Genomic DNA, 20,548 nt, shown 5'->3' on the forward strand with positions numbered 1-20,548 from the left:
CGGTAGTATGCTTACAAAGCTTGACAGATGCCGAATGTCACTTCAAAACAACAAGTCAGCAGCAATTATGACAGCAGCAATCCAAGCTGTGAGATTTGGGGCAAGATTACTGTTCACATGGCCAACTGTACGTTGCATGCTCAAGAGTAAGCTCAGCGCACAGCTTGGTCATGTTACAACTGGACGGCCAAACTGACAACATGGTATACAAAGAGATCCTTAACAAATATTTATTGGTATATTTTCCCTTAGTTTAAAAAGGTTTACTTTTCTTCATAATAAAAATTTTAAGGCAGCACTTCGCCGCTGCGAAGCACGGGTATTTTGCTAGTTAGCAATAAGATGCAAATGGCAGAGGAGCCATCAGTACTCCATCTAACTTGTTTCCATTTAGACCTGTGCAGATTCATCATGCACTATTTGGTTTAATAAAATACTTAACAAGAAAAATGTGACAGACTGAAAATTAACAGTTTTAGGCTTCATATCATTTGGATATCCTTGGAACGAAAAAAAAATCCACATTATAAGAACCTAACATTCCTGACTAACAAGCCATAAAATTCAATAAGGTCAGAGATTGGCAAGGATTGGTTTCTAATTAAGCAATTGGGTTGTAACAAAAACCTACAACAACTGTGGCCCTCTAGGACTGACATTTCCCACCCCTGGAAAGTGATCACAAAAGTGTACCTAACTTTGAAGCGGACGTGCATAGCCACCCACTCAAATGGGCTGTGTTCCAAAACAAAAATAACCACCATTAAATTGTCTGTGCAGCTAGCTTAGACTAACTTATTTTCCCCAGGGCTCCATGATGCTTTGTGAGGCTAGCATGACATCATTGATCTGTAGCATGCATGTTGGGTAGGGGCGTCATTACCCGAATTGTAGTCCCCCTCCCACTTTACAGCACTGCCCAATGTACTTCTCACATGTGTGAATAGAATAATTTACAGTATATACACACGTGATATCACTATCTGATCAATATTCCAGCCATATTTGTACCCCACATCTGTTTCAAAGAAGAAAATATTGCAGTATTTTCATAAGAATGGTAGATTAGCTGACCATAATGAGAATATAATGAAAATACTTCATTGCTCTGCATAGAGTCATTGTACATTGTGTCTTCAGTGCTGGATTATGCAAGTTATAATCCTCACTATGTAGCACAGATCAGATAGTAACAGGGACAGCCCCCAGAAGTATATAACATTGTTCCTTTGCATTGCAGGCTCTGTGGGTGTCTGTTAGCCTTAGTGATTGGAGCTCAGGAATCATAGAGATAAAGCACTCCAAGTATAATCTTATCTCAAGGAGGCATGGTGACGTAATGGTTAGCACTGCTGCCTCAGCTCAGGTCACATTTTTGGTCACAATAAACAGTCCAGTACAATTGGCAGATACTTCCCTAGCCCTCCAGCACACTTAAAATACTACTGGCACCATTATAATCCACTCAAACCTACATATAACCTTCCCCATTGACTTTGGTGCATTTTGCTGATATTCCTAAATAGTCATTATCTAACCCGCTTGCCCTGAACAGGGTTGCGGGGGTGGCTGAAGCCTAACACTGCGAGCATAGGGCGGTAATCCATTGCAGGGCTATTCCTGGACATTTCCAATTTTTCCCAAAACTCAATGCAAAGTGAAGTCGGTGGAGTTCGCTCATCACTAAAAGAGACCTGTACACTTAAGGCTGTCATGTCTGCCAAAAGTACAGATCCAAAAGACTGACTTGAGTGAGTGAATACTTATACAATAACATTTTGTGCTGTATATCTGTAGTTTATATCACTTCAAAGAGATCTGTTTTCATTTTGATGTTAAGGTGTAATTTTGCTGCTGATCAATGTCAAGAAGGTGTCATCCACTATGATTCAATGTTTTATACCAAAAAGATATGAAAACATTTTATAGGAGCTAGTCAGCGACTGTAATGGTGGAATGGACAGTAAGAATGTTAGCGGATTCCAAATTACTTTTTCCATGGTTACTGCAGGTCTCCTTTTTAAATCAGTAGTATAGGAAAAGCAAAACATAAATAAAACACATCTGTATTTTCATGTAAAATGCATGGAGTTAGTTTGAACATTTCAAACAGCAAACATTTCTGGCTATGAAATAAACACTTAGGCAAAATGTACTGAGGAAGAAATAAATACGGTACAGGAGGTGCGATCAAACAACACCAGCATATACACATGGGTATACACGTTCTGTCCAACCAGCAACCTCCCAATAGCTCCTTAATGCAGGGAGACTATGAGCTTTTCATTAGTCTAATCAAACAACATCAACTTCTTAATCTTTTAAGTCCCATATTGTGTTTGCTTTTTTTGTGTTTAAGAAAACACAAAAAAGCAACACTAAATTGCGCTTTCTATTTAAGATTGCCTTTCAGAGTTTCATTTCCAGAAGCTGCATAAATAACATTTACTTAGAAAAACAACTTCTCCTTTCCACTGCTCACCCATGCACTTCTGAAATCAACTGCTATATACAAGTTGAGACGGTCTTATTTTTCTAAAATTATAGGCGATACAGGAGTATTACACGGTGAGTAAAAATTATGTTAATATTTGAATGAAGGAAGCAATTTATTCACAAAACGTACTTCATATGTGCAAGATGATTTACAGGAATGTCTAAACCTGTTCGCCATTATTTTCAACACATGTACCATATATGACACAAACATTGTACAGGCTGGTCCAGATCTAATTATGCAGATACAGATTGTCTGGACGACTTTGATTTATGCGGGGACGATTCCAGTTCGGCACAAAGACGATTCTTCACGTCGTCAGTTCGCACACTTCTCGATGATCCAGGATTTTTCGGGTGATTTTCTATGTAATAAACTTAAGTCATAGTGTAATAAAAATTGCATAATTAGATCTGGACCACCCTATATATAAGTATATAAATAGAAGTACCATTAGTGTTAACATAATTTTGACTCACTCTGTATTTTTAAGTTTAGATCATGTTTTAAACCAAACTCCATTTATGAAATGTCACCTGAAACCTTCAACAGAAACAAGTGAGGCTTTAGTGGCATTTAAAACATAAAATGAACTATATTAGAAATTGCAAAATACATCCCTCTAAAACAAAAACCTGTTGAACCTCAGCAAAGCACATTTCAGTGAATTAAGCTCCTTTCCTAAAATAAGGTTGTCTGATTTTCATAGAATAATTTCTCAACTAAAATTTTCCCCTCGTGTCCTAGACCCAGGCCCAACAGGCTTTTACAAAATGTTGCCTGAACATCAAAGTTTACCTGAACTTTGTAGAACAATTACTCACCTCAAATCATCCCCTTATCTCCTAGAACCAGTCCCAACAGGCTTTTTCAAAGACGTTACTGATACGCCAATTAACACAGAACTCTTCAATAGATCCCTGTGTCTTCCCATGTTCTTTAAAGACTGCAGCTGTAAATATGCTGCTCAAGAAAAATAATGTTGACTTCTCTGTCTTTGACAACTTGAGGCTACACTCAACACTGTCTTTTTTAAGTAAAATTCCAAAAAAAGCAGTTTTTCAGAGCAATTAAATGATTACACAAATAAAAACTCTATACTTCATAAGTTTCAGTCAGGTTTACACAAATCATAGCGGTTAAAGCAGTAGTTTGACACTAACAATGTATCAGTTTCTTGTTTTCTTGGACTTGAGTACAGCATCTGACACTGCATACTGCAGTATATTCATTAACCACTGGGTGGATCTCTCTGGTAGTGCCTTAAACTGGTATCAGTGATATACCAGGTTGAAAATTCTTTCTACTGTATCTGTGGTGATTGCATCTCACAGGTCTATAACACTGTGCTGTACTGTGTACTGCAAAGATCTCTTTTGGACCCACTGTTGTTTTCCATCTACATGCTCTAGATTATCTTGAAACACAATGGGAGCAATCACAGTTATGCAGATGAGATACAGCTTTACTTATATGTAATACTTGATTCCCCTTACCAGCATTACAGAACACGTGAATAGTAACTAAAAAAAATTAAACTTAGCCTTGCAGGTGAATCTATATTTAGACAAGGAAAGCCATTTGGTGTAAAAATATATTCGGTCAGGCGATAAGGCTGTTGACGGTGTTGAATTAGAGCCCAGTATTTCCAGACCCTTATTTTTCAATCAACTACAGTAAATATCAACATATTCCCAGAGGATTATACAGTATATTCAGAAAGGCCATACTCTGTTTTGGGGCAATTCCGATTTCACTTCTAGATGGCCTGCCATTCTTAATAAATGTTCCCTTGACTTTCTGAGACTTATTATTAAAACTTCTGAAAAAGAGGTAGAAACTGATAATAACCAAGAGAAAAACATTGCCAATCATTTGCTTACAGGGATAACAGGTGTACTGAGGACGCTGTTGCTGTTCTCCATGCTACCCTGTCCCACCTGGAGCACCAGGGGAGCTACACACGTCTCCTCTTTATTGACTGTAGCTCTGCTTTTAACACCATCCTCCCTCACAGATTGGTGTGCAAGCTGATAGCCCTGGGACTCCCGTATTCCACCTGGATATGGATTAAAGACTTCTTGACAGACCGCACACAAAGGGTTAGGGTGTGCCCTCACATCTCCTCGGGGCTGTGTGCTGAGCCCCCTGCTCTTCATGTTTACACACCCCCCCCCCGCTCACCACAGCAACACCATCGACAAATTTGCAGACGACACCACTGTGGTGGGGCTCATCACTCGGACGAAGTGGAGCGGCTGACGCATTGGTGCACTAACAACAACCTGCTCCTGACCACAATTAAGACCAATGAGCTCGCTGTGGACTTCAGGAAAAAGAAAACGGACATCAAACCACTTTACATCAGAGAGGACTGTGTGGAGAGGGTGTCAGACTTCCGCTTCCTGGTAGTCCACATAATGGAAGACCTGTCCTGGGGTATGAACACAGCTGGTGAATTATGTATTTTAATGTACATTCAATGTATATATGGGATTTCAACCCAAGTTTAAACTTGCAAAGAAGGCTCAGCAGAGACTTTATTTCCTGCAAGTCCTCAGGAAAAATAACATCCCCCAAAAACTGCTGGTGTCCTTCTATCACTGCTCTATTGAGAGTATCCTGTGCTACTGCTTCTGTGTGTGGTTTTCCAACTGCACAACAGCGCAGAGGAAAACACTTCAGAAGATTGTAAAGACTGCCCAGCAGATCATCGGCTGTTCTTGACTCCTCACACACCGCTCATGACATGTTTCAACTGTTGCCATCAGACAAAAAATATGAGTATTAAAACAAAGACTAATAGACTAAATAACAGTTTCTACCCTGTTGCTGTTAGGGCACTGAATGCCACCTAATCACCTCCTATGCAGCAGTGCAATAGATGACATCTTGTGCAATAGTGTTTCATGTGCAATTAAGGTCTTATGTTGAATGTTTGTGTTCTACCTTATTTCTTCTTGTTCTTTCCAATCCTTTTGTAATTATATTTATTTATATTTTGACACCACAGGGACTGCACCTAATTTCGTTGTATTTGTTACAATGACAATAAAGATATTCCGATTCTTCTGATAGAATCAGCAGAAGCAATCAAGAAAAGAATAGACCCAGTGGAAGCTGCCTCTTTAGAAAGGAGATATACTTAATGCTACGTGACTCGTGAACTTGAGAACACTGATGCTATGCAAGCAGTGTAATGACTATACTTGTGTGTGTACTTTAAGAAAAATCCGGAGGATTCCACCAGGTACCAGTGAGAGAAATTATCTCTGTGAGAAAACAACATCCAGTTTTGCTATGTCTTGAGTTGAGGGAAGAAAGATGTTAAAGATAAAAATTCTTTGCATTCTGATGTTGTTGCAAAGGTGACATAAAGATGGAAATGACGATATGTGAAACTTTTAAATGTATTGCATAATTATGACGGGTATATGCGACACTTGTATTGCCAATGCAAGAAACTGATGAAAAAAAGCACCATGAATACATTTGCATGTCTGCCTTTAAGTTTGATGTTTTACTTCACCACATCGAACCATTCATCAAACATAGAAGCACACAGATTTATCCGGTTGGAGCTGCATTGTGGTTTGCTGTCACACTATGATAGTTAACAATGCTGACATCACGTATCAAAACTTGAATATACACGCCACCCATATTTTTGCTTATACTGCAACTCGCGCAAGTGTCATATTAATTTCTGATGACGTACTCAGAAGACGCATGAAAAGAACACTGCTTTGTGTAAGCATTCTGAGTGTGAAGTATAAACAGGACCTTGGGTAAAAATTTAGACTCAGAGTTTACCTTAACTGATAGGGAAGAAGCCAAAGTTCCCATAGTTCACTGAAAAGTACTTAATTATCTGTATTCATCACTGAACATCATTTAGACTATGATTTCTTGATCAGTGCTGGTCTCTCTGTCACAATCTGAAGCAGTTCTCAGCTGAGTAATGTGTAGGTGTATTTGGAGTTCATACTAGATGGTAATAGTTTCACCATTATTAAGGCAAAGATGCCTGCAATGAATACAATGATGATCATGCCTCTTTAAAGTTAGTGAACTTGTATTATTCAAATGGGGGAGTGATATGTACACTTTCAGAGAAATGATAGGGGAACAGCATGATTCAACAGCATCAAGTTCTCCAAAAGAGCTCCTCCCACATCACAGGGGTGGTTGAAGATGTGGAGTCTGAATGGGCTCTGTTCAAAATTTCATTAGTGGAAGGCTCTTCAATGAGCTGCGTGCAAAAGGTGGTTAGTTCTTGTCAAAGCTGTAACCACAGAACACTTGATGGATTATAGTAGAAAAGCAATCTGTCATGTTAAAAACCAGGCCTTCAATGCATTAAGAAATGGAAATCTTAATTTAATCTTAGGACATTAAAAGGGCAAAGAATTCTATTTTTAAATAAATAACTTGTAAATTGGAAAAAGGTAGGTGGGCTGTTTCCCACCAGAGTTAGTAAATCATTGACCTTTATTGGAGTAATTTTTAAAAAGTAAAGAGAATCATTCAAGGACCTTCTGAATTTACTGGATACAGCTTCCAAAATGACAGTAAGGCTATCGGTGTGTGTAAGGTTCATCTAGAAATGCCACATATACCGCATATTATTAGTGATTCTTGGCTGACTTACCAATTCAACCTTGCATACAAAAGAGGAACAATGCATCAGGATTAACAAGAGAGATAATTCTCCTCATTTTAAATAAAAAATGGGGACCAAAAGATGTTTTCTAACTACAGAGGGGGCCAACTTCCCAAATTTATCCAGGAAAGTGTATGTAGTGGTGATTGAAGCAGTCCCAATTCTGCTTTGACAATGAAACAATGGTCAACTATTCATTCTGGCACAGATACCTAAGGAACAGCGGGAGGGTGCCAGTGCTGTTTAAACATCTTTCATAACATCTTGAAAAGGCTCAGGACTGCATATCTCATTTGCATCTTGAGAAAGGCCTTGCAAGAATATGTTGTATAAAGTAGTTATCTCCTAAAGAACTGTGCATGCATTCCTGGCATCAAATCAAATCATTTTAAGATGGGCCTAGGAGTCTGTCTTGGTTGCATCTGGTCTCTTGTTCAGTTTGTTAGTTTAATGGACAGGGTGTAACAGGTAGAAGTACATGTATTTTTTATATTTTTTCACAATTTAAAGAAAATTATTACATTTTCACATAAACAAGTATTACAAAAAACTGAAGCATCTTATTAAACATGTAATTAATTCACTTTTGATAAATAAATTAGCTTAAAAAAAATTGGTTCCAAAAAGGTTAGAACTGCTGTTTTTACATTCAGATTATCACACATTTGATTTGTAGCCCAGTTACCAGGATTTTTCGCCATGCAAATTGGAAGTAATATAATATGGTCTTGAAACAAAATGTTTAAAAATACATATAAATGCATACATTCATTAAACTGAATGTATTTTAACATGGGATTTCAACCGAAGTTTAAAGTAGTTAAAACGTGAAAACATCTTGAAGTAATCATTATATGTAACTTAACAATGACATATTTCAATTTAAAGTTAAAGGCTCTGCTACAATAAAGCACAGCCAATTCATTTCTGTCAAAGCCAGTCAAATCATGGGCAGGAATATCTTCCCACACACGGTGGTAATAGTTATAGTGAAACGTATCCTGCTACCTAAATTAGCAAGATTCTCAGAATCCAGATACAGAAGATATTGTCGACTTAATGTCTGCAGTTCACAACAAACTGACAACAAAAGTACAGCAGTTGTTGCACCTTCTGATGGCAATTAGTGTCCATAAGTGAGCTCTGAAGATCTCATCCTTTTATGCCTAACATTAAGTCTGGAGAGGGGCTGTTGACCTTTCTTGCATTAATTCTGTCCCATCAACCAATTCTTCCATACTTGGAAGGAAAATAAAAGAAAAACCTAGAAGTCCATTGAACTGTGAGCCAAGTAATCTTTGCGTCCAATGTTGCTGACTTGTTTTGTCTGCATTGCTTCCAGTTTTGGACAATCAGTAATGCGATGTCCCAAACCTCCACAGAAGGTACAACCCCTCTCTCCTGAAGAAAAACATAAAATTGAAATAAAGACAAATGTTAAGTTTCTTTAAATTTTCAATCACATTTTCAAATGCCTTACACTAGGTTTGCAGATGCTAACTGTGGGTAGCCTGGTCAACAATTTTGACTAAAAATAGACAATGTATCCTGTAAAAAGGCAGCTAATTTAAATCAGCACTACTAAGTATTATACATCCTTAGCCAATTAACTTATTCACCTGTTTTTATTTTCTTACATGTATGAATACATATTCCTTTAACTTCATATTCAGTTTGTTCCAGATGTATAACTCACATGTTAACTACAATCACTTAACTGAAGCCCTTGTTCCTTTTCTCATTACTACAAACCTGTTTTGTTGTAGCATAAATTGTTGAAAATTATTGTAGTTATAGGACAGTACATTTTCTTCATTCAATTTAAAGAAAGCACAGAAATACATTCTGTTAAAACTAGCATACCTCCAATGTCCAACATAGTCTCATCACCAGACTGCAACACTTGCAATACAGGAGGCACCTTCTGTTTTGCTTCAATCAGGAGAGCTTTTAAATCCATTAGTACGGACTCATCTGAAAGAAAATAAAGATACATTACCAATTTTACCAATTAAGCCACATTATTTTGTCAAAATCTCCTTTTAATTATGTATGAAAAAGAAAAAAACAAATGAAAACATTGCAGCACATGGTGGATTAATAAAAAAGGGGCTTTCTATATTTATTATTGCAATGACAATAGTCTCAATTGTTATTGGAATTACATATTTCACAAGAATCAGTATTTCGGTACTAATTCAACATTGAAGTTCCGAAAATATAATTGTACCACTCATGTGGGACAAAGAAGACGAACTACTCTGGAAGACACAATAACACATGATAAGAAAACACTACATATAAAAATGGCACATGGTAGTGACAGCACCGCATCAAACACATGTTGAAAAGAAAAACAACAGAGGTCATACTTTTTTTTTGTACAGCAGAATTTTAAGCCCGTGACTGCAACAATTATGCTTGTCAGTTATATATATATAGGATAATTCCATGTCGGACTAGGGGATGGCAGAGTACACTGATCCTTTCTCTTTTTCCTTTTCAGACCAAACATGGTAAATTCTGCCTGGGTTCGATGATGTCCCTTCTGTTTCTGGACCCAACGGTTCTGGGGCCCAATGATATCATTTCCGGTTCCTGCCCAACTTTAAAACCACCACAATTTTTGTCTGCCTGCCAGTTCTGTTTTGGACTGATAAGAACTTTGAAACCAAATCTTCACTCTTTGACAGCCTTCTTCAAGTATATGGGTGGCTGCCCCCAAACCCCTACTTTTATCCCATTATGGAATTAGTTCAGAAACAGAAAAAGAGGCTTTGTAATTCTATTTTTAATGAGTACTTCTACAGATGTCCATCAGTTCAAGCATCCGTCCAATGTCTATACAGTTTACGGTTTGGGTGGGTACGGGGGTGTGGAAGGGGAGATGAACATCGCATGCACCCATAATTACGCATTTAGCACTGTGGGATGTGGGAAGACTGGAAGTGTTAACAACATTTTCAGTACAAAAACATCAAGACATGATTTAAACAAAGTTGCTATTTGATTTGACTATACTGGTGATTATATTAGCAGCTCCATGTACAAAAAGCTAAACAGGACAAGTAATTTTCTAATTGTGGATCTGTACACAGGCATAAGCAAAATGTTATCACTCATATAAGATGCCCTGAAAATAGCAAAAGAAAGTCTGTTTTACAGGAGTTCTGAAGCAACATATTTATATAACTGGAAAAAAGTTTGATTTCACACAGGAAGCTTTAGAGTCAGGACAAATGCAAAAAAGGAGGGATAGATTTGAAAATTTAAAGCACTATGAGTTTCAGACATGTAAAATTTGAATTTGAGTCATCCATTAAATATTATTTTTTAGTATATTTTTTTGTAGCAAAATTACAAACCTAGCAGAATCTTTCACTGACAAAGCTGACTTTAAAAACATTGTTACAAAAACAGCTTTAAATAGTTTGTTTAAATTGAAATATCCTAAATTATCTCAAAAATCACTAATTCAAGAGTACATATATTAACGTTTGAATTTTTTCATTTAGCATTGGTTTTAAAAGCAATATCTTTCTTTCAGTTACCGTGCAGAAAATGCAGTGTTCTCCCTACCGTCTTTAAGCCGGGCGCTCCGCCTGGCTAATTTAGTTGAGCACCCGGCTGTCATCTCACATGACATTGTGAGATGAAAGCCGCAGATCTGCAGGCACAGGCAGATCTAATGATCTGCAGAGATGGCAAGGGGGCGGCGGGTGGGCAAATACTGCTAAAGCTAATAGCGGGTGTCAAGGCGGAGCAGAGTTTACAAGCAAAGAGTATGGGGAGGTAGGGTTTCGAGAGTGGGCTGTACATGGTAATAGTGGGGGTGTAGCAGCTTAATACAGTTGCAAGGAGTATGGAGAGGTTGGCAGGTGAGAGGGGGCTGTACATGCTAATAGCGGCAGCGGAGCAGCAGTTCACAAGCAAAGAGGATGTGGAGGTGGGTGGGCAAGAGAAGGTCTGATAAAATAAAATAAAAAAAAAAAATCTAGTGAAACCAGCCTGTCAGATATCAGAAAAAGGGCGTCAGGAAGTGATATCTCTGTTCTCAGCGTCAGCGCAGTCTGTCTAGTGCGGCTGAGCGTACAGCAGCTCTCTTCTTGTAAAGTACATAGCAAACTAATAAATACACATACAGTTGTTTAAGCATTAGGTGTGTTCTGTGTGCAAAAATCCTTGTAGCACTCACTGTGGTTCCTGTTTAAAGTGACCCCATCTGCCGTTCTTATATTTGCTCATATTTGGACCTGCGTCCATATTGCAAAAAGTGTGCAGAAACCATTGCAGCAAACACTGTGTCCTGAGCAAATGTTTTGTCACTGTGAATTGCTGAGGGTTTTGCATGGAAGCGTATTAGGGCCACGGTGAAGAAAAAAAACTATATGTCGAGAATAAAGTTGAGATGTTGACTTTATTCTCGACATTTCCACTTTAATCTTGACGCTTATGACGAGAATAAAGTCGACATGTTGCTACATAACTTATGACAGGGGTTTGAGAAAATCTAGTAAATTAAACATTCATTTTAAGATGAAGTTTAGTTTATGATGTACTACTTTAATGACAAACTACGAGAATAAAGTCAACATGTCGAATTTAATCTCGAGATAAATGGCGAAAATAAAGTAGAAATGTCGAGAATAAAGTGGAAATGTCAAGAATGTGTACCTGCTGTAGTGCAAGTGTGAATTGAATATCCAACAGGCTCTCCCTTTCCCACTCAAAAGTCTTAATGTTGGTAAAAATGCAGATTACACCTCTGAAAGAATACTGGATGTCTTAGCATCAGAAATAAAATCGAACATACTGAAAAATATACACACAGAAAAGTTTTTTCAGTATTCTGTGTGATGAAACCACAGATATCTCAAATGTAAAACAATGAATTATTTACATTAAATATGTTTGCCAGGTCACTAAAGAGGTCAGAGTTATTTTTCTATCAACCCGCAATATGATTGACTGCATAGTAGAGACTATAACCAACACACTGAGTGAGACTATGGACACTCTAGGCTTGAAAACTGCTAATATGGTTGGACTAGGGTCAGATTGAGCGGCTGTTATGATTGGGAAACAGAAAGGTGTGGCAAAACTGCTTAGAGATAAAACATCTGGACTCTTGGTAAACTGCCACTGTGTAAAAACACCGACTGGCCCTTGCAGCAGCTGCTGTACCTTATTTAACAAAACTGAACATCTTAAGGCAGCTGTTCTATTTCTTACAAAATTCTTCAGTTAGGATGGCTGGTTTAACAGAAATTAAAAATATTCTGAACATTCCCCAGATTAAGCTGAAAATGGCCAGTGACACTAGATGACTGTCTGATGACTTTGCAGTACAGTCACTACGATAGTGTATGAGTGATCTCCTTGGAGGGCCCAGATCCTGGGAACTTTGATTATGGGAAAGCTTCAGAAAACTGGGCCTCTAGGAAGAAAAGAAGAATAAATATTTAACTGAAGACACCTTCTGCATATGCAAGTTGGCTTTGAAGAATATTTTACATTTTTTCTTCATTAGGTTTCCTATACTTTTTTTCAATGTTTTTATTTTTCTTCCCAACAGCGACAATACTTGTGCCTGTTGGTTTATGTCATAACAATTTTTTAAAATTTTTGTTAGGGTTGCAGGATTCTGAATTAGATACTTCTTAAATTTAATAAAAATATTCTTTTACAAGTGTCAAACCTTAAAAAAGAAGTCATATTGAGCTTTGGAAAATAATTAATAATAAATTAACTAATAAAAATAGTGCACATTTAATTTTCCACACCACCAAATTTCCCCATCCCGCCCCATCTGGCTACTTTTTCTTGCCACCCGGCTAGATAAAATTTCAGGGAGAACACTGAAATGTCAGAAAAAAGTTAGAATGTGCATACACTAAGATAAATCATGTAGTTCATGATACATTATACTTTATAAATCCTAGGCTAAAATCCTCTCAAGATTATAAAATAAAGCCCATTTGTTGTTACACTGGGTGATTCTCTGCCATACATTGAAATTGAAGCCTTGCATTGTATTTTGATATTTATGAATGTCAATACTCGTTTGCTTAAATGATTTTTGGGTAAGAACTTTATGAAATACTGTCTTTCAAAGCTGCTGCTGCCGTTAGTATTTATATGTTTAAAATTGTATTACAGGAAATGGCATGGTAATGCCCATTTAAATAATGGAGATACTTTAATAAAAAAAAAAAAAAAAAAAACATTAAATGGAATCTTTCTTCTTTCTTTGAGGTATTTTGTATCATAAAATTTCTCTGGTATTTGTATCAAATACAAAAATTCTGGTATTGTGACATCCATAACTGGCATTATAATACAATATTCATTAATTTAATTTGTGTGAGGGACATGTATGCTATTTGTATCCTTTTTTAAGATTCTGCAACTTGGATATATCACCACAACATTGTAGCTGATATAAGCAAGTCTTCACTAGGATTTTCTCATTATTTTGTTAGTTCACTTTTTAAAATTGCGTACCGCCTTATTTTTTAAGATGTTATCTTTCCTTAAATATTTCTGTCAGAAAAGAAAAACTGTAACAGCAGCCAAAAGTGAAGAGTTCAAGAACACAGCAGTTAGTGCACTGGTTTACAAGGCAAGGCAATAAACTCACTAGGCTGATTGCATTAACTCATGATACTTCTAGGCTGGTTTACAATCAAAGGAAAGAGGTTCACAGAAGTTGTCCAACAAATGGTAATGGCCAGCCACATTCAGAGAATTTGTATTTGTATTCAGGAATCCAGTAGTCTGGCTGAACACTACTGCAGTATTTAATGATTCTGAAAATAATATAACATCTCTCACAAGGAAACCATACCCTTTACGTCTTCCCAAATTTTACACATTTTTGAAACAGCTAGAATTTTGCAACAAAATGAAGTTTAAGTTTGTGCTTTTTTATGAAAACTCATAAGCGAATATTGTTTTGAGGAAAAAAAAGAAAAAAGTGCCCCGGAAAGTTTTCCAGGATGTCAAATGTAACATGCACTTTTGTCATCATCCTGGTAAATTACCAGTGAAATTGTAGAAAAGCATTAATGTGAGAAAGAGCCTAAAGGGAGTAAAAGTGCAAAGTATTTTTACATTTTACATTTACATATTTGGCTGACACTTTTATCCAAGTCAGCTTACAACATTTATGATACAATTGGTTACATTTCTTTTGATTTTTCACAAGCAGTTCAAATGGTTTGCTCATGGCCACACAGTGTCAGTAGCAGGATTTGACCCCACAATCTCAGGGTTTGAAGACAAAAGCCTTAACCAGTACATCACACTGTACTTTCATAATACCTTTTTAAAGGTAGCAACCATTGTACTACAACAGAAGGAAGGCATGCTATGTTTAGCGCTTATTGCTTAATTTGACAAATGAGACAAAAAGTAACTTAAACAAAAATATATTTAACATGCAACACTCACCACAAGCTTTATTAATAAATGTAGTAGCAATACCAGTGTTTCCTGATCGACCAGTACGCCCAATCCTGTGGACTAATTTAAAAAAAGTTTAATGTTAGCAACACTCAATAAATTTCCAAAATAAAGAGTGAAATGCTAAAACACATAAAACTGCATTACTATTATAAGCAAGTATAAATGGATTAATTTAATCTACTATAATTTTATGAATCCAACATTCTTTTAAAAATACAGTATATAAAACTACAAAAATGCAAAACTTCAAAAAAAAAAAAAATCTTGAAACCAAAGATTAGGAAGTCATAATTAAATTAACAATTAAATAAAAGCTCACAGAAAAAGTAATAATTGTACTGCTCACGTAATCAGTTTCTGTTCTGTGTATGCTTATTTTTTCTTTGCTAACAGATGTGGAGTAAAAATCAATAAGACAAGTCATTTGAATTCCCAATATTAGCACTAAAATAATCAAAAAGGGGAGGGGGGACATCCAATGTGCAAAATATGACATATCAGGCGCAGAGAACACATAGTGTTGAAGAGTCCAATTTTATGGCCCTAAGCAACTTATTTAGCCACCTGTTCTTTATTTGTAAAAATGCCCATCTTGCCAAATGCATATGAACAGGACTTTGATTTGGAACACAGTGCGAATGGTGTTCTATAAATGAAAACTCACTCATCTGAATGTTGTATTATGTTACCAAAGCAGAACATGAGATAAATGAACCAACAATTCAAATGAGACAAACATGTGTTGACCTTCACAAAAATGCTACTTACCTGAAAATGCCCATATTTACATTTACAGTAATAATTAAATTGTTAAAATCAAATGGAAATGTTACATAATTGCCTGGAAGAGGACCCAAGTTTATTTTGCCTTCACTAACAGTGAGAAGGATGGTAAGAGACATAAAAATATACAGCAGAATAAGAGTTTACAGTGGGATGCAAAAGTTTAGGCAACCTTGTTAATAGTCATTATTTTCCTGTATAAATCGTTGGTTGTTACGATAAAAAATGTCAGTTAAATATATCATATAGGAGACACACACAGTGATATTTGAGGAATGAAATGAAGTTTATTGGATTTACAGAAAGTGTGCAATAATTGTTCAAACAAAATCAGGCAGGTGCATAAATTTGGGCACCATTGTCATTTTATTGATTCCAAAACTTTTAGAACTAAATTATTGGAACTCAAATTGGCTTGGTAAGCTCAGTGACCCCTGACATACATACACAGGTGAATCCTATAATGAGAGAGAGTATTTAAGGGGGTCAATTGTAAGTTTCCCTCCTCCTTTAATTTTCTCTGAAGAGTAGCAACATGGGGGTCACAAAACAACTCTCAAATGACCTGAAGACAAAGATTGTTCACCATCATGGTTTAGGGGAAGGATACAGAAAGCTGTCCCAGAGATTTAAGCTGTCTGTTTCCACAGTTAGGAACATATTGAGGAAATGGAAGACCACAGGCTCAGTTCAAGTTAAGGCTCGAAGTGGCAGACCAAGAAAGATTTCGGATAGACAGAAGCGACGAATGGTGAGAACAGTCAGAGTCAACCCACAGACCAGCACCAAAGACCTACAACATCATCTTGCAGCAGATGGAGTCACTGTGCATCGTTCAACCATTGGCAGCACTTTACACAAGGAGATGCTGTATGCGAGAGTGATGCAGAGGAAGCCTTTTCTCCGCCCACAGCACAAACAGAGCCGCTTGAGGTATGCTCAAGCACATTTGGACAAGCCAGCTTCATTTTGGAATAAGGTGCTGTGGACTGAAGAAACTAAAATTGAGTTATTTGGGCATAACAAGGGCGTTATGCATGGAGGAAAAAGAACACAGCATTCCAAGAAAAACACCTGCTACCTACAGTAAAATATGGTGGTGGTTCCATCATGCTGTGGGGCTGTGTGGCCAGTGCAGGGACTGGGAATCTTGTCAAAGTTGAGGGACCCATGGATTCCATTCAGTATCAGCAGATTCTGGAGACCAATTTCCAGGAATCAGTGACAAAGCTGAAGCTGCGCCTGGGCTGGATCTTTCAACAAGACAACGACCCGAAACACTGTTCAAAATCCACTAAGGCATTCATGCAGAGGAACAAGTACAACGTTCTGGAATGGCCATCTCAGTCCCCAGACCTGAATATAATTGAAAATCTGTGGTGTGAGTTAAAGAGAGCTGTCCATGCTCGGAAGCCATCAAACCTGAATGAACTAGAGATGTTTTGTAAAGAGGAATGGTCCAAAATACCTTCAACCACAATCCAGACTCTCATTGGAACCTACAGGAAGCATTTAGAGGCTGTAATTTCTGCAAAAGGCAGATCTACTAAATATTGATTTCATTTCTTTTTTGTGGTGCCCAAATTTATGCACCAGCCCGATTTTGTTTGAACAATTATTGTACACTTTCTGTAAATCCAATAAACTTCATTTCACTTCTCAAATATCACTGTGTGTGTCTCCTATATGATATATTTAACTGACATTTTTTATTGTAACAACCAACGATTTATCCAGGAAAATAATGACTATTAACAAGGTTGCCCAAACTTTTGCATCCCACTGTATAAGGGAAAACTCAGTGCTCATTTATTTGCAAAGGCAAATGCAGGGACGCTCTTTATCTGGCTAGATGAGGAATTATTTTTACTCAGAATAAATTAACTTCAGTTAAAGGCTGAATTTTTCTATTTTTTTCAGTTTGAGATTAAAGCAATTGACCAAAAGGTGAAAATTTTATAACCAATTTTACTTTTTCACCAGGAGTGCCAATAATTGTGGAGAGGACTGAATGCTTCGAGTGAAATTGCTTCAGCAATGGCCAGATTTAAGAAACTGAAGCCCTTACTTTGCTAGGCATTAAATATACTTCTTGCATTGTTGAAGGACTACCTTCTTAGATATGAAGGATGGAATTCATATAACACATCTCACCATAATTCTCAATTTCCTCTGGCATGTCATAGTTAATAACATGTTGAATCGCAGGAAAATCAAGCCCCTTAGAAGCAACATCTGTAGCCACAAGTACATCTTTCATGCCTTCTTTGAAAGCTTCAATAGCCTTTGTTCTCTCTTCTTGATCTGGAAAGAAAAAAAAAACAAACATGAAAGAATGACATCACATAACTAGGAAATATTTGAAAGAATGCATTTTTTTACAGGAGAAAGTGATATAGATTATATGAACAGGAAACTACAGTAGTTAGATAAAAAAAAAATTCCATGCAGATGTAAGCATACTTTATGCATAACATGTCAGGTTTTGCCAAGTAAATTCTGAATAAATCAGTACAATAACCATGTGCAGCCAATGAGGAAACATTAAAACAATTAAAGATTAAAGGCTAAAAGAGCTATTAAACAACACAAACACTTTAAAATAAACTTAATTATCTCATAGTAGGAAATTCTTTCCCTTACTTGTTGACTTAGCTGGAATCACTTAAAAGGATCAAAAAAATAAACTGTTAATGTAATACTACAAGTGTACTGCATGGCGCCGAAAGTCAGATTAATAGATGCCATGTCACATTACACAACGTTTCCAGCAAATATTGGTCATAGACTTCATTTAAATAACCTTACAGAGTCGGCGGAAGTTGCAGCACACTCATGTCTAACCAGTGTGCTACTCACCTCGACAAAATCAAACAGGTTGATTTTTATCTTAAATCCCTGTCCCACAATCAAAAAAAATGATTTCTATTTACACTAACAAAATTTACCAAGGCTTTTCCTCACTGAATGAATGACAATGAAATTGTTCAAAGTATGGCACCTCTTTGTTGACATTCTGAAATCTATTGTAAGGGACTGGAGCCTATCTCAGCAAAACTGGGCAAAAGTCAGGAAACAGCCCTGGATGGCCAGTCCATCAAAGAACCAACTGATGCACAAGCAGTCACACAGAGGCCAATTTACGGTTACCATTTAACCTAACTTGCATGTCATTGGGGTATTGGAGTAAACCATCACACAAACCTGGGAATAATGTTCGGACTAAACAAAGACAACATCCCAGCATGGAATTCAGATCCAGGACATACGATCCACAAAGCAGCAGTGCTAACTACTGCACTAACATATTGCCCTTCCCCTAAATTAAGAACTGATAAATTGAAATGCTTCAGAATATGTAGCTGCTTTGCTTAATCTAAATTCCTGGTTATTTTGGGGAAGATGTGAATATAACTAATATGCTGTTTGTTTGAATATACTTAAATAAATAGGTGACTTTACTTAAGCTATTCTGAAATTGGTTGAATGCATAAATTAATGTGTTTAATTCATTAATCTGCATCTAGAATTGCACAATTGTAAAACACTATTACCTAAGCAAATTACAATGATGAGACTGAACAAAAATGTATTAGGTTTCTAATGTATTATATAATAACAATTCAAAAATAAAACTCTATCATTGCTTCATGAGATGGAAACAACTAATATAAACCACTTCCATTGTATGCAGACTATTTAATATGCCATTATATTTACTTGGCAAAGTATACTACTGTGTGAATTCAAAAATGCTGTGTTGTTTCCGAAAGAACTTTGCTATGCACTAATCAATGCATCTTGCTCACTTGTATGCAAATTTTACTGCAACTGCTCTGTAGCGTATTTAGCAAGTTAACTGACAATATTTGCAACCTTTATACTTCATGCATAATAATGCAGTGATGCTTGCTTTTAGATCATACTTCTTTTGCTGTTGTGTGCTTGTTCAGGACCAGGCAGGTTTAAGTGTGTGATCTTTGAGGAAACTGAAATTACCTCTCTGAGGTGGATTGGTTTTCATTCATGTTTGAAAAGTGACACAAACAGTTTCTAAAAGATAAGGATAAAATTTTCTGACATTTGTAATTTGTGAGGCTATTAAACTTAATAGGATTAGTTTTTAATGCTCAGTAATAAACTACAAGCAAAGCAATACAATTACACAGAGGATGAACTCTGAGACAAACAAAGACCTTAACCTGTTCTTACACACTAAAAGCTGAAACGGATACACTTACATCATCTTTCTAAACAACTGGAACATGATTTGCACTGGTGGCCTTATAAAATGAGAAATAAAACAAATATCTGTTTAAAAGAGATTTTTGAAATTACAAATAAATGTAGCTGAAATTATCAATGAAACACAAAGTTTTGATTTTTATTGGAAGATAAATTAAGATCTTGAAAATATTACTATTTGCCCCAACGTAATTATTTAAATGCTAAAAATTACCTTAATTTCAAAGATAATGTCTGGACAAGTTACAACACTACTATTTCATTCACCAAATCGTTAAACGGTTTCACAGAACAACTAGTTTTCTAAAGTATAAATTGATTTTTGTCTTTGTTTAAAGTACTGAAATAGAAAAAAGAAAAAAAATAACTGCATTTAAGTGCATTTTTAAAAGCTTATTTCGATGACTAGGCATTCAATCAATGCAGGACATTCACCAAATTGTGGCATTAAGCATTGTGTATACTGTAAAACATGACAGTGGCATGAACACCATATGTGGTGATGGAGTTAGAGGTCTCTAATATAGAAGCATGTGGTGTTCCATGCTATGACAAAGATTAGTTTTTCAAGCCTCCTAATTCCAAGTCAGAGTTGCTTGTAATTTTCTTTATTCCAGTCTTACTAAAGACTTTCTAATTTTTGTCGACTAGTGTAATTAATGCTTCAATAATTTGAACATTGACAAATATCAGGTTGGAATACTACCAACTTCTTCTTTCACTACATTTTAACAATATTGTATCTTAAAAAAAATCTGAAAGTCATGGTGTTCACATAAACATTTGCACATTCCACAGCTTACTTTTAGTTCCTCAACAGCCTCAGAAGTATTATGCAGCATAGCATGTTACAGAAGCTCAATGATATCAAAGGCATTTTTGTAAGACATGGC

At 36.4% G+C, this 20,548-nt stretch overlaps 1 protein-coding gene across 1 annotated transcript in view; it reads right to left on the reverse strand.

The window, feature by feature from the left end:
- Nucleotides 1-7,572: 7,572 nt before the first annotated feature.
- LOC120542187 (probable ATP-dependent RNA helicase DDX41) overlaps nucleotides 7,573-20,548 on the reverse strand; it is a 51,929-nt gene continuing 38,953 nt past the window's right edge. The window contains exons 14-17 of the mRNA XM_039774461.1: nucleotides 17,565-17,714; nucleotides 14,613-14,684; nucleotides 9,024-9,134; nucleotides 7,573-8,561 (exon numbers count right to left, since the gene is read on the reverse strand). Coding sequence (XP_039630395.1) covers nucleotides 8,425-8,561; nucleotides 9,024-9,134; nucleotides 14,613-14,684; nucleotides 17,565-17,714 — 470 coding nt within the window. The 3' untranslated portion in view covers nucleotides 7,573-8,424. The remainder of the gene's footprint in view (nucleotides 8,562-9,023; nucleotides 9,135-14,612; nucleotides 14,685-17,564; nucleotides 17,715-20,548) is intronic.

The sequence above is a fragment of the Polypterus senegalus genome, chromosome 13, assembly GCF_016835505.1.
Source record: "Polypterus senegalus isolate Bchr_013 chromosome 13, ASM1683550v1, whole genome shotgun sequence".
Taxonomy (NCBI): Eukaryota; Metazoa; Chordata; class Cladistia; order Polypteriformes; family Polypteridae; genus Polypterus; species Polypterus senegalus.